Source organism: Xiphophorus couchianus, chromosome 1 (genome assembly GCF_001444195.1).
Source record: "Xiphophorus couchianus chromosome 1, X_couchianus-1.0, whole genome shotgun sequence".
In the NCBI taxonomy this organism is placed as follows: Eukaryota; Metazoa; Chordata; class Actinopteri; order Cyprinodontiformes; family Poeciliidae; genus Xiphophorus; species Xiphophorus couchianus.
This window is the reverse complement of record NC_040228.1, coordinates 8,606,514-8,619,301: the sequence shown is the minus strand read 5'-3', so window position 1 is coordinate 8,619,301 and position 12,788 is coordinate 8,606,514. Positions and strand designations below refer to the sequence as shown.

The 12,788-nt window shown below is 39.8% G+C and overlaps 1 protein-coding gene across 6 annotated transcripts in view; it reads left to right on the top strand.

Moving 5' to 3' along the window:
* Nucleotides 1-12,788, top strand: part of bsna (bassoon presynaptic cytomatrix protein a) — a 103,992-nt gene that overhangs the window by 19,860 nt on the left and 71,344 nt on the right. For all 6 annotated transcript variants that reach the window (XR_003595935.1, XR_003595934.1, XR_003595932.1 and 3 more), the window contains exon 2: nucleotides 5,442-6,962. Coding sequence is in view for 1 of the 6 variants with exons in the window: in XM_028020875.1 (XP_027876676.1) it covers nucleotides 5,442-6,962 (1,521 nt within the window). In the remaining 5 variants the exon portion in view is untranslated. The remainder of the gene's footprint in view (nucleotides 1-5,441; nucleotides 6,963-12,788) is intronic.

Here is a 12,788-nt window from a genome sequence, read left to right as displayed (position 1 = left end):
CTACTCCAATATTTTCAGTGTGTGCAATTGTGTCCTGTAGCGCTGACACTGACTGAGCGGATGGAGCTGACCTTTAGGTTAATGAATGTTAGAAGAGGAGCTCAGACCTGATAATCTAGAAGGAGACTGAATTGAAAGGCGCGAGCGCCGAGTGGCAGCAAGCAGAGATGTGATTGAGGAAAGACCGCTGTGTGTCTGCGGAGAGCTGAGCCTCTTACAGTAAGCTGGAGACGAGAGGCTAGAATCACACTCCGTGTTTGGAAATGTTTGCAAGCTCTAACGAGGTCACGTCACACTTATTCTATTTGGGCATATCCAGAAATTTTTGAAAGAACAGAAAAGCAGGATGACATGTTTTATATTGAGTCAGATGTTGTGGGTATGCGGTGCTCGCTCTACAAGTGTTGGCCCCCTTGTAGAAGTTGATGCTCACAGTGAAAAACACGACCTTTAAAAAGAAGCCCGAGTTACATGTTCCTAAAAAAAATAAAAACAGATTGATGATGTTTGGAAAAATATTCTGGGGATTGATGACACAAAATGGGAAATTTCTGGAGTAAAATAAAAACAGTTGGTGATATGATTATGGCCCAGGGTTGCTTGACCTGAATGATTTGCTCAGATTTGCTGGCTGTGTAAATTATTTGCTGAATAATTTACACAGCCAGTGTAAATAAACAAAAAAAACACGTAATGAAGATGAAATAACCAATTCTGCAATAAAGAATATGCCATAATTCCTCCAGAGTGATAAATAAGTAGCTTCACAAGTTATTGCAAACTTGTCATGATGGACTCTACCATCTTTCTTAGGTTTGGAGGAGGAAAACTTTTTCACTTCGGATGGATTTGGTTGATAGCTTTTACTTTATTTCCTCAATTAGATAAAGTCATCATTTTAAAACTGCTTTTTGAACTTTTTACAAGCTGCCTTTGTCTGATTTTAAAATGTAAGTGATCTGAAACATCAAAGCAAAAGCCACAGTGTTGAATTATATTATGCAAACCAGCCACTCCATGTTTACTTGGAAAGTAATTATCGTTTTTTTCTTAAACGTTGTAATATTTGGATCTTAAAGAATTCTTCTACACAATGACTCTTTCATAGGGATGTAACTTTAATCCAGGATAATATGCTGAATTTCGTTAAATTCAGCAACGCTTATTGCGTGTTAATACTCTACATGCAATTATTTTGAGTGTATAATTTATCTTCTCATGCAGTAAAAAGTAAAAATTACGATTAACCTTTAATACAGCTTCATCACAGCTTGTTCTCCTTTGCATTCGAAATTCCTGCTGAAATCAGCAGAATTATCCGTCTTTGAAAAGATATCTGCAAGAGTTTCAGCTTACAAAATGCTAACGGGGCTGAAAACTCCCAACAGCATGCAAACGGACTTGAAACATAATCCAGACTCGTGCATATTCATCTCGGTAACCGAAACGAATCCTGCAATACTTAATGACTTTTTTATTATTTTTTATTTTTTAGAAATGGCTCAGAACTCTTTAGTAGGCCTGAATCTTTTAGAAAATCATCATTACTTATAGACAATCTGCTTTTATGTTTACTATACTGTAGTCAGATGCAGTCAGAAGGATGTAACAAACTAATGAATAAAAATAAAAATCACTCCACCTGCTGCTGTCTCTGGACCAGCGATGCACCTGGTTGTCGTTCGGCCGAGCAGCTGTCAGTCAGGATGCGACTATAAACTGAAAACGCAGAGATCCCTGCAGGCTCGAGTTCAAGTACACCCCAGAGAGGCGATGAGTGAGTGCTTTCTGTACCGGACCAACCACTCAGTGTTTGCTCTGATTGATGATCCGTGTCATCTGAAACCTGCGACGGACTGCTGCATGCGCTCTGACAAGTTATTTGTTGTTCATTTATTTGATTAAAGTGTTTGAAAAAAATCTGACACGGGCGCCACACATTTTGAATTACTTCACTCAGGAAATGAACTTGCAGCGCAGCAGAGAGCAGGAGCAGCGTTGAGTGTTGGCCCAGAACCTTTCAAATATGCAGAAATGTCAGCTGACCTGAATAACTGACTTCAGGAGATTCTTAAATAAACGGCGATGAAAAGCCTGATTTTTTTCACATAGTAGGATTTTTTTTTTTTTTAACGTTTTCTGACACTTTATCTGTGAAAGTGATTTATACAAAAGTAATGGCTTAAAGCTCTGAAATGTCCTTGTCTCTTTGTACCGTTTGAGCTTACTGTAAATTTTACTTAATTAAATTTTGTCTGTGTATGCTTCTTTTCTGTGACTGACTCAGTATTCTAGTTACGTTATTCATCAAATCAAAACCTGGCTTCTAAAATTCAGGAAATTTTCAAAGTTGGAAACTTAGGATGGGAGTTACTGGGAATAAACATGAAATTTTGATATTAAAGGTTTACCTTCAACATATAATGCTCGCATGCCTCTAGAAACTTAAACCTGCCACAGGATATTAATCTGGGGGCTTTTGGAAATATTTGATTCTTTCTGCAACTCCAGTGTAGCTCAGCACGTGTCCTCTATACGTATGTAGAAATTAAAGGTATTTCTGCTGCTTTCCGTATTATTAATCTCAGTCGCTATGGATAATTTTCAACCACTGAACTTTGGTACAATGGATGAAAATTGACAAACCCGTCATCATTAAACCATAAAAAATCTAAATGCAAAGTCAGCTAGAGAAAAGGACACTTTTCACACATTTCCTTGAATCAACTTTTAAGCCCTGCAGAGCTGGCAGTGGAATTTCTTCTTAACTTTTCACAATTAACATCAGTTGTTTGCGATAACTGACAATAAGTATCCAGGTCAGTTTGCCCATTTGCCAATTTGTATTTGCTTTTCATACGTATTCATGCTGCTGATGAATTTTCACCGACTCATCTTAGTAGAATTGTTTTAACTCAGCCACAGGTTTAGGTCTCACCACAGCATCTCGATGTGATTTAACTCCAGCCTTCTCTAAAGGTTTTTGATTTGCTGATTTGATTTGGTGGTGACTGTCAGAGATGCCTTTTGTGTGGTTTTGGCAACAGAAAGACCAAAACAACTCAAGACATTGGCCACAATGCGAGACCATTTCTCATGCTTCATCCTATCAGACAGGCTCTAGTAAAGAACTTTCTGCATTCTAGAGATGAGGTAGTATTCAAGACTGGATTGGCTATGTTTAGGCCTCGGTAGCTTTTTTCTTTAAAACAATTTGTCATCTGAAATCTGCTTTTTACCCATAATGTCGTCTTAGGTTGGTCTGACTTTAAATATTTACACAACAAATGAATTTACAGCAGAAAAAAAAAAATATGTACAATGAGAAATAGTCAAAGAACAGTATTTTCATAGATAATTTAACTAAACATATTTTTTCTGGAAAACTCTTCTATAACTTAGAATTAAATTGAATTGTGCATTGTTTCTAGGTTTTGTCATTCCCACGTGTTGATAGTTTTGAAATATGACACATTTTGACTCTTGGTCAAATCAAAACAATTCTGATCAGTCTCATGGTTGTAGATATTACATATTAGACTCAGAAACATAATGAACCCTGTTTGAATTCATTGTTTTTAAGCAGGAAAACATGCAAAAATGTCCAAGTCAGGGACTCCCAGGGATCATTTCAGTGATATCGACGCTAATGCCCCTTTTGCATTTTTCCACCTGTTACAAAGAGCAATCGGATATGTAGCAAATCACCAGCTTTATCCACATAAGCAAAAGTGGGTATTCTGCACCACTGTGCAGTTGATTAAGCCTAATGCGTTGAGAAGTGAGGAGTTGCTTGGATTTAAAAACTGCTGACTCTTTGCCGTTTGCTCTCTCCATCTCCATCCCTCTTCCCATCACTCAGTATTTCCCTCACTTCTTCAAGTGTCTCTTGTGATGAGGTTTATAAAGCAGAAGGGAAGAGAGGGACTCATTAAAATCATCTCTCCCCCCCTTTTCTTTTTTCTCACTGTCTACTTGTCTCCATTCCCTTCTTGCCATCTTTACCAGATTAAATTATGGTGGAACGACACAGGAAGAGCCTCCATGGCAATAACTGCTTCCAAACCTCCTTCCACTGAAGCCATTAAAGACGCTAAGACCTACATTTTCAACCTTATTTGAGTCCGGGCAGAAAATAAAATGCCTAAACAAGGAAGGCAATGAGAAACAGGGATCTGAAGAAGAGGAGCAAACAAGGGGTTGATGGGGAAGGATAACAGGAGGGACAGCTACAGAGAGAATATGTTAAACAGGAAAGCGGGATGTCGGGCTGTAGCAATGGTTGTAGCTGCTGAGTTTACAGAAAATGGGATCAGTGATGCTTTCAAGGCAGGAATGCCATGCAGCAAAGCAGGCTGGGAGAGCACAGTGACTGATGGAAGCATTTTCCTTCAGAAGTAATCAGCTTGTCTTCTGTAGCCCCATGCCAAGAATGACAATTTGTGCACGTCTGGGTGCTCATTTTGGGGGTGGGTTATTAGATGGCAGGCGGGGTAATACAGTCCATTTCCGCAGTGCACTATGGGAAAAAAAGGGGATGGGAGCCAGACATGAAACGTGCAGAGATTTACTAGCTTTGCAGAGGAGCTAAAATAGCAGTATTCGGGGCAGTTGTGTTGCAGTGGATGCGTAGCTTCAACAGGACAGATTGAGGACACGAGCAGGTTGAAGCTGTGGAGTCAGGAGCCGGGTAATTTCCTAAACCGGGATGAATTAGACGGGGCAAGGTCCGGACACAGGGAATTGTCAGTTCTCATCTGAAGAAAGAAAGGTAAGATAGAGAAGAGGACGAGAAGACGAGGGGTGACGCTATCATGGTGTTCACTGAGAGCCGTTGTGTATTCATAAAATTTGACTTTGGGTGTCTCTTTATGCATCTGTATGTGTGTCATTCTGGTTCTGGGTGTGGATACCTAAAGTATGTGTAAGTACAGATGTAAATGAAGAGTTGTAGCTTCAGCTCAGCAAGATTTTTATCCTTGCTTTTGATTTGTGTTTGCTTAATCTCCAGCTTGTTTTTAAGGTTGATTTCTGAAAATGCTTCTATAAGTTCGTCAATGCACAGAGAGAGTGACTCCAATCTTTTTGTTGCTTTCACGTGTATTCTTTCTCCATCACCTAAAGTTTAGATGTACGCACAAAATGATAAGGCACATCCTGCCTAAGTCAGCAAGAGCGTTTAAGGTGCAGGAATCAATGGCAATCAACTTGAATAGGGAATAACAATAAATCATAGAAGTGGTTTCCATACTTCAGCTGCAGAAATAAATCTTCAGCTGGACTCAATTACTGTTTTCCTAACCTTGACCACAAACTGTTTATAAGAACTATTACATGAGCTGCATGTGCTGTGTGTCCGTCGAAAAGATCGAAAACCAAGGTGAAAATTGGGGCTTTTATCAGTTATTGTAACATTTCACCGTTTTGTCTTCTGGCTGCAGGTCCAGGAATGGCTATGTCTGAATTGTCAGATGCAGCGAGCTCTTGGCATTGATATGACCACACCTCGCTCAAAGAGCCAACAGCAAATTCACTCTCCGTCCCACCAAGCCAAGCCCATCGTCCAGCCACAGCAGCCCGTTCCACAGCCAACACAACCGGCTGCTGCTGCACAGCCCAAACCTCTGGCACAGAGTCAGTCGACTCAACAGCAACAACAACAACCTCATTCCCAGCCTTATGGCCAAACTAATCCCTACTCCCAGTCTCAACCGCACTCCCAGTCCCAGCCTTATTCCCAGTCCCAGCCATATTCCCAGTCCCAGCCGTATTCCCAGTCCCAGCCATATTCCCAGTCCCAGCCATTTTCCCAGTCCCAGCCATATTCCCAGTCCCAGCCATATTCCCAGGTTCAACCGTATTCCCAATCCCAGCCATATTCTCAGTCCCAACAGTATCCCCAGTCCCAGCCTCAGCCTTACCCTCCATCACAACCAGGACCCCAGATGCAGCCTCAGACACATCCAGGCCTTGGTGGCCCCCAGTCTAAGACAACACCCTCTCAGCAGGGCCTGAGGTCTGACCTGTACTCCCAGAGAGGTGTTGGAGCTCAAGGAGGGGCTGGAGGTCCGACAGGTAGCCCTGGCCAACAAGGAGGTCCTCGAATTCCCCACCCAGGTGCTGTACCTCTGCCTGGGTTGACTAAGGCACCCTCCCAGCCAGATTTGGGTCGAGGTTCTCCGATGCATCAACCTATGACACGTCACCATGATCAGACGAGAAGTGCTGGATCTTCCCCAGCCCACCGACCTCAGAGTCAGGCCCCTGCCCAGGATGGTCTGACCAAACTGTTTGGCTTTGGGGCATCGCTGCTCAATCAGGCTAGTACCCTGATCAACGTTGATCCTCTACCCACAGCCTCAACACAGCCAAGCCCTGCGCGAGGTAAGGTGGTGTTCAGCAATGCAACTCCCGATAACAGACAACAAGGGACCAGCAGCACTAAGCCTTTCAGCATGGGGGGTCCTCAAGCCCCAAGCCAAATTGGGGCTCCACAGGCAACAAGTCAAGGGGGAGGTTTGAGTGGACCAAGCCAAATGGGAGGACCATATCCACCAACCCAAATGGGGGGACCTCAAGCACCAAGTCAAACGGGCGGTCCTCATGCACCCGCTCCAACAGGAGGCACCATCGGTGGACCTCAAGGGCCAACCCAAAAGCAACAGCAGCAGGCTGGACTCCAAAAACAACAAATGCCGCCACAGCAGCCACTTACTCAGCGTCAAAAAGAGCAGCAAGGACAGCAGATGCCTATTCCCCAGCAGAAAGTGTTGCAAAAACAGGAACCAGTGTCAGCGCCCGTGACTGCTCCAGAAGCCGAGAAGCCCAAGGTGAACTGTCCTCTCTGTAAAACAGAGCTGAACATCGGCAGCACCGACACACCCAACTACAACACCTGTACACAATGTCAAAGCCAAGTGTGCAACCTGTGTGGCTTCAATCCAACACCGCATCTAGTAGAGGTAAGAAGAAACGCCCTCGTGCCTTCATCTCTTACACACTGATATACGCTGAATTGTTGCTTATATTAAAGAGTCAAATCAGAACGTACAAATCCCCAGTTAACTCTTCCCAGACAAATCAATATTGTTTGCAACATGCTACTCATTCTCCTGTTGGACTTACATGCAACAAGACCCAAACCTCTTGTCTGTCCTTTTGTTCTGATCTGTTATATTTTCTTCTGTTACTTGGTGCTGTGTTGCTTATTGAAGTGCATTTCCCCTGATCTTTATTCTATTTATTTAAATGGCTGTTTTACACATTCATTCCTTCACCCTCTATGTTAACTGTGAGTTATTTGAATCTATTTAAGGAATGAAGCTCATTTCAGAAATGTACAATATTGATTTTTCTTTTAATAGCTCCTACAGTAACTAAATCAATTTAATTTAACCAAGAGATACATTTTCTTGCTAATATGTTTGATTAACATAATGTTTTGTTCACACCAAAATGCTGACAATTTTTTTCAAGCATCACAAACAAATGCTTTGAGAAAATTGTACCAGTGGTTCCCCAAACTCATCAGAATCCACTTTTCAAGCTTTTAGCAAAACATTAAAATAGTTTTACTACCATACCAGTGAAGCACACGTGGCTAGAAAGCAAATTAAGCAAGAAGGTTACAGCAACAAAAGAGTCTCAACAATCATTTCAGTCCATGAATAACTGTCTTTATATCACTTGTACCGAAAAAGAAAATCAATGTGGAGTCCATCTCATCTCAAATTTGGTCGGTACAGTTCTACCGACTGCAGCCTTGTCCTGATCTCTGTGTTCCACCAATTAATCTGGACACGGCACATGTGAGGAATGTCTTCTCCGTGTGATCCAGTCCAACAGATATGGTACGTTTTGTCACTTTGCTGAAAAAGTTATGGTCCAGAACCATATTTTTGGTATATAGTTGTTTTGTTCTGTATTTGTTCCATATTTACCTTTTGTGAACTTGTCCAGCATGCAGACGACCTCTGTTGGCAAAAACATGTTTCTCTGCAAGGCATATTTAGTCAAATGTATGGATAAAGAAAAAGTGTCATTTTTTGTTCTATTTTGTAGTTGTGTTGCATTCATATTGTCACAAACCTTCCACATAGTGAGAGAGAATCAACATTGAGTTAGATTTTTTTCTAGTTCAAAATAAACAATGACAAATCTTCAGAAAAGAATACAGAAATGTCCAATATTACCATGTCTATCTATGATAGACATGGCGTGAAGAAGGCAGTGAACATATTTTTAGTAAAGAAAGAATGAACAGTCCAAGAAAAGCATAGTCAGAAAACACAGACATCCTATCCACCCGTACTTTCTTTGTTCCCTCCAAAGTGCTCCTGCTCATGGAACAATGAAAGGAGTATAAAGGTCCAGCGCTCCATCACCTCCCCTTTATCGATCCAAATGCAGTGTTGGAGTGGAAAGGAGAAGAGACAGCGGTGGAAAATGAAAGACAGGAAGACGAATAGCGTATTAGGGTGTTGCCAGGGACAAAACTGAAGGGCTGATGACAAATGGAAGCGAAGAATTGTCTGCTTAGGAAAAAGCCTGAAACTGAATGCCAGGGTGGACGGAAAAAGAAAAATCTGTGAAAAATGTAAAGCATCACAGATTTGTCAGTGGGTTAGTCTAGCAGACTAATTAAAACAACTTATATTTATTTTTGCCTTCAGGGCCCTGATAAAGTACAATTGCTAGTATTTCTATAGTGTAAAATACTGGAATTGCCGCTGGGTGGACTCTGACATAATGGGTTAAATATAGCCGCCTTTGTAAGTGCGCAAAGGACACTAACATACACACATGCAAACACACATGAAGAGCAAATATTGTTCAAAATGTTATTTAGACCGAGAGAATCTGTCATAGTTCCAAAACTCAGAGCATGACTTAATGGGATGATGAGTGTGTAAATGTGGGTCAGGATTGTGGCCTTGGTACGTTGCAGCTGATTTTATGTAATAAGAAAAACACATACAGTATAATTATTACTCATCATTTAGTGTTGCCCCCTTAATAAGCCACTAAAGGTTAACCTTCTGGCCAAATAGCGATATTCACATTTAGGAAGTCATTAGGTATGAAATCTGTGTTTTTGTGACTCCAGATTGCATCGTGTTTTTGGCTATATAAATTCCTATAGTTTCTCATGGTGTTAAAAAATGGGCATGGTGGAATGGATTTTGAAACCCAATGTGAATGTTTGAATAAGACTGTAGAATGCATGTTGCAAACAGTAAGTGTCTTTTAATTTGAAATCCTAATCCCAGTTTTATTCCGTTTACAACACGGAATGGTTTGAATAAAACAGTGAACATGTCATCACATCTTCAATTCTGTTGGTAAAAAAAAAAGACACAAAACTATAAATACCAAAGTTGGAACTACCCAACATTTGGTATTTAAATGACTCTGTATACAGTAAATTGATACATATACGTATATATATTGACTATTACAGTAAAATGGAGCTTTAACACCACAACATTAACTCCACATTAAAATAAAACACAATTTTGAAAGAAGCTACTGATTTCCTGGCTGGCCACAGAATGAAAAAGGTTATTACAGTAAAAAAAAAATGTTGGACAAGATCAAATACAAGAATAAAGAATATATTATTATTTGTTGCAAACTAATTATCAAAAATCTTGGATTAGAATATTTATGAAAGATAACAAAAAACATAAGAAGATACGTGAGATAATAAAAAAAAAGCACCAATGCCAATCTAAAACCTGTGGAAAATGTTTTTGAACCATCTGGGTTTTGAACTTATTAAATGATCCAAATCGTTGATCTTCTTTAGTTGTAAGTTATGAATTAAGAAAAAGAAACAACTAACACATCTTGACTCTGAAGAAGAGAATAAGAAAATGAATATTTAATTAAAAGACTATATATGGACATGCTGGTGTCTGATTCACAGTGTGTGAGTGCTTATATTTTAAAATGAACTCTGAAATGGATTTACTGTCCACATTGAAAATGATTTGGTGTGGCAAAATCATACACTAGTGTGGACAGTTCCTGAATTATATTGTATTTCAGTTCTCTTCCAGATTATCTAGTGAATAGAAATTAAAAATCTAACCAAATCTGGTTTTACAGTGGAGGCTGCATGATGTTAGCACTGTTAGCTAAACCATGTTAGCTTATTTCGAGATGCATTCAGGAGAGTCACTGTTGCTCTGTGATGGACTGGCAATCTGTCATAGGTACGCCCTACCTCACCTCTCCCCCCAACACACACACACATACACACAACCACCCCCCCCCCCACACACCACAACCAACGTTGAAAGGATTAAGAGAGCATTGAAAAGCAGATGCATGGTTTTCCAAGTTGCCATTAGAATGATTACAACTTGGTTGTGATGTAATTCCCAGCCAACCACGTCCAACTTCCAAGACAGGTTGAAGGATTAAGATTAGGCATCGACAGGAGAATATGTTCAAGAGATTTCTTGAACAAATTGAGTTGATTAAGTTGATAACGCCACATACAGGCTTTCTGCTTTGTCTACAGGATTTTTTTTCTTCTTGTTTTCAAGATTCAGTAAATTTGGATTTGCAAACAGACAAACATGAAAATACAGAATAATTATTACTGACTTTCTCTGTGACTGTTGAAGACACTCGTAAAGAAACAAAAAAGTCTAATAGTAGACATCCAAGGATGGAAGAAGAACTTGACAGGTTGGACAATTAGGAGAGCTAGACCATCTTAAGGGAGAGAGAGAGGTTTACAGAAGCATAGAGAGGAATAAAACAAAAAGGTAATGTTAAAGAAGGATGACAAGCGAAGCAGAGATGGAAACAGATGGAAAGAGAACAGAGCCAAGGCTGAGAGGAAACCAGACATGTAAAGCTGAATCACGCGCAAACTCGAGTCCAGAGGGAAGATGGGCACCGATGCACTCTTCTCACACAGTCATACAAAAGACAGTAAGTGGAACAGTAGAGGGAAAGAGGATCAAAAAATAGAGTGAAGCAAAGAGTGGAAAGAAAAGCTGCAAACAAAAAAAGGATGATCTCATAGAGCCACTGCATTCGCACTCCTTTTAACTCTGCCCATGGTGTTAAAACAGGCACTGAAAATAAAACCGTTATGACTCCTAAGTCGTCTTATTATATCTGGACATCTTTACTTAGTTCACAGTTACACACCTAATACACACCTCTGACATGTAAAGTGCCTTTACACAGGCCTCTTACACGTAGACCTCAACATATGCGTATTATTTTCATTTTATAAGCACTAAAGTACATACATTGTATTGGTATTTTATAAAATGAACAAAATATTGCCTAACAAAAGATACTCTATTCAGATCAGACTGGTGTAGAAAAATAATATGGTGAAATGTGATGATGGCAGTGTCATGCAGTGGAAATGTTTCCCTTCAGCAAGACAGAGACGTTGATCATAGTTGATGGGAAGATAAGATAAGATGAGATAAGATAGTACTTTATTCATAACAAGGAAAATTCAAGGGATATGAGGTGAGCTGGACATAGAGTGCATAGCATAATGGAAAGAACCAGTTCAGAACATTGAAAACCAGTGAGCTACTATACTGACAGAAGTGTGGTGAATGGCCTTGAATGCAGGTGATTTAATTAGGGGGATTTAAAACAGCCGTTAGAGGAGAGTGCTGAGCAGGGAAACTAAGGAACATAGAAACCACAAAGAGAACTAAACACAAAAGAGAACAAGCCGAACACTGGAGAAATCATGGAGCTATGAAAAAAATAACATGGCCAAGCCACATTAAAGAACACAGGAATGTTTTGGGAAAACACAACAGGACAATAACCAAGAACTCAGAAAGCAAACACCAGCACCAGTAGATTATGACACATTGGCTTATTGATATGTTTGCAAAGGGCTGTATTTGATATTCTTTAAACAGCAGACAAATCACTTCATATAATATGTGGCTTCATTTATTTCTGCACCGTAAGATAGAAAAAGTTGAGCCATAACATACAGAGACATGGATCAGAAGACAGACATGTGGACTCGTTTGTCAATCACATCTGGCCCACTTTTAGCTTCATTGTGGACATTATCTGGTCAGCACACTTGAGCAAATAAGTAAAAAAAAAACACATCTTGTCTGAATGTGAACCCAAGTTCAGCCACAAATAGAAGCAGTTACTCTGCAATTTTTTTTGCACATATTAAAACAAATAATAAATAGAAAAGGGTAAAAGACATGAACATTTAGTTTGGAAAAAACTGCACACAGCCAACCTGGTCAAGTCTACATTTCATTTTCGTTTATAAAAGAACGTCAATCTTTCCATCACAGTTTACTAATCACTAACTCACCTAAACTAAGTTTGTCAATTTGAGTTCATTTCACCTCACCTTCTGCTTGAACAGATCAAAATGTTTTGCTTAGTTTTTGTTCTGCTGTCTGAAGAAGAGTGTGTTTGAAGAAACAGCAGAGCTTCTGAAAAACTCTGGTGTCATAAACATGGCCACACTGAGGTTATTAATAATCCTTGGTTCCCTAAAGTTTTATAAATAGAAATTAAGAAAGAAGTAGTTGCTATTAAAAAAATGTTCTGCTTCAGTCTGTGGTCAAATATTTAATCTTACCCCAATATGAAAAAAAACCCCGCTTCCTTCTGATAACACAAATGCACTAAATGCTAAAATTGTGCTTCTACATTGTTGAACTACAGTTGCTAAATAAAGCAGATGTTAGTGAATGAGGTTATTCCTCTGGATAGTGTGTCATTCAGGCCTTTGCAGCTGTCAGAACAATTATTAGTAT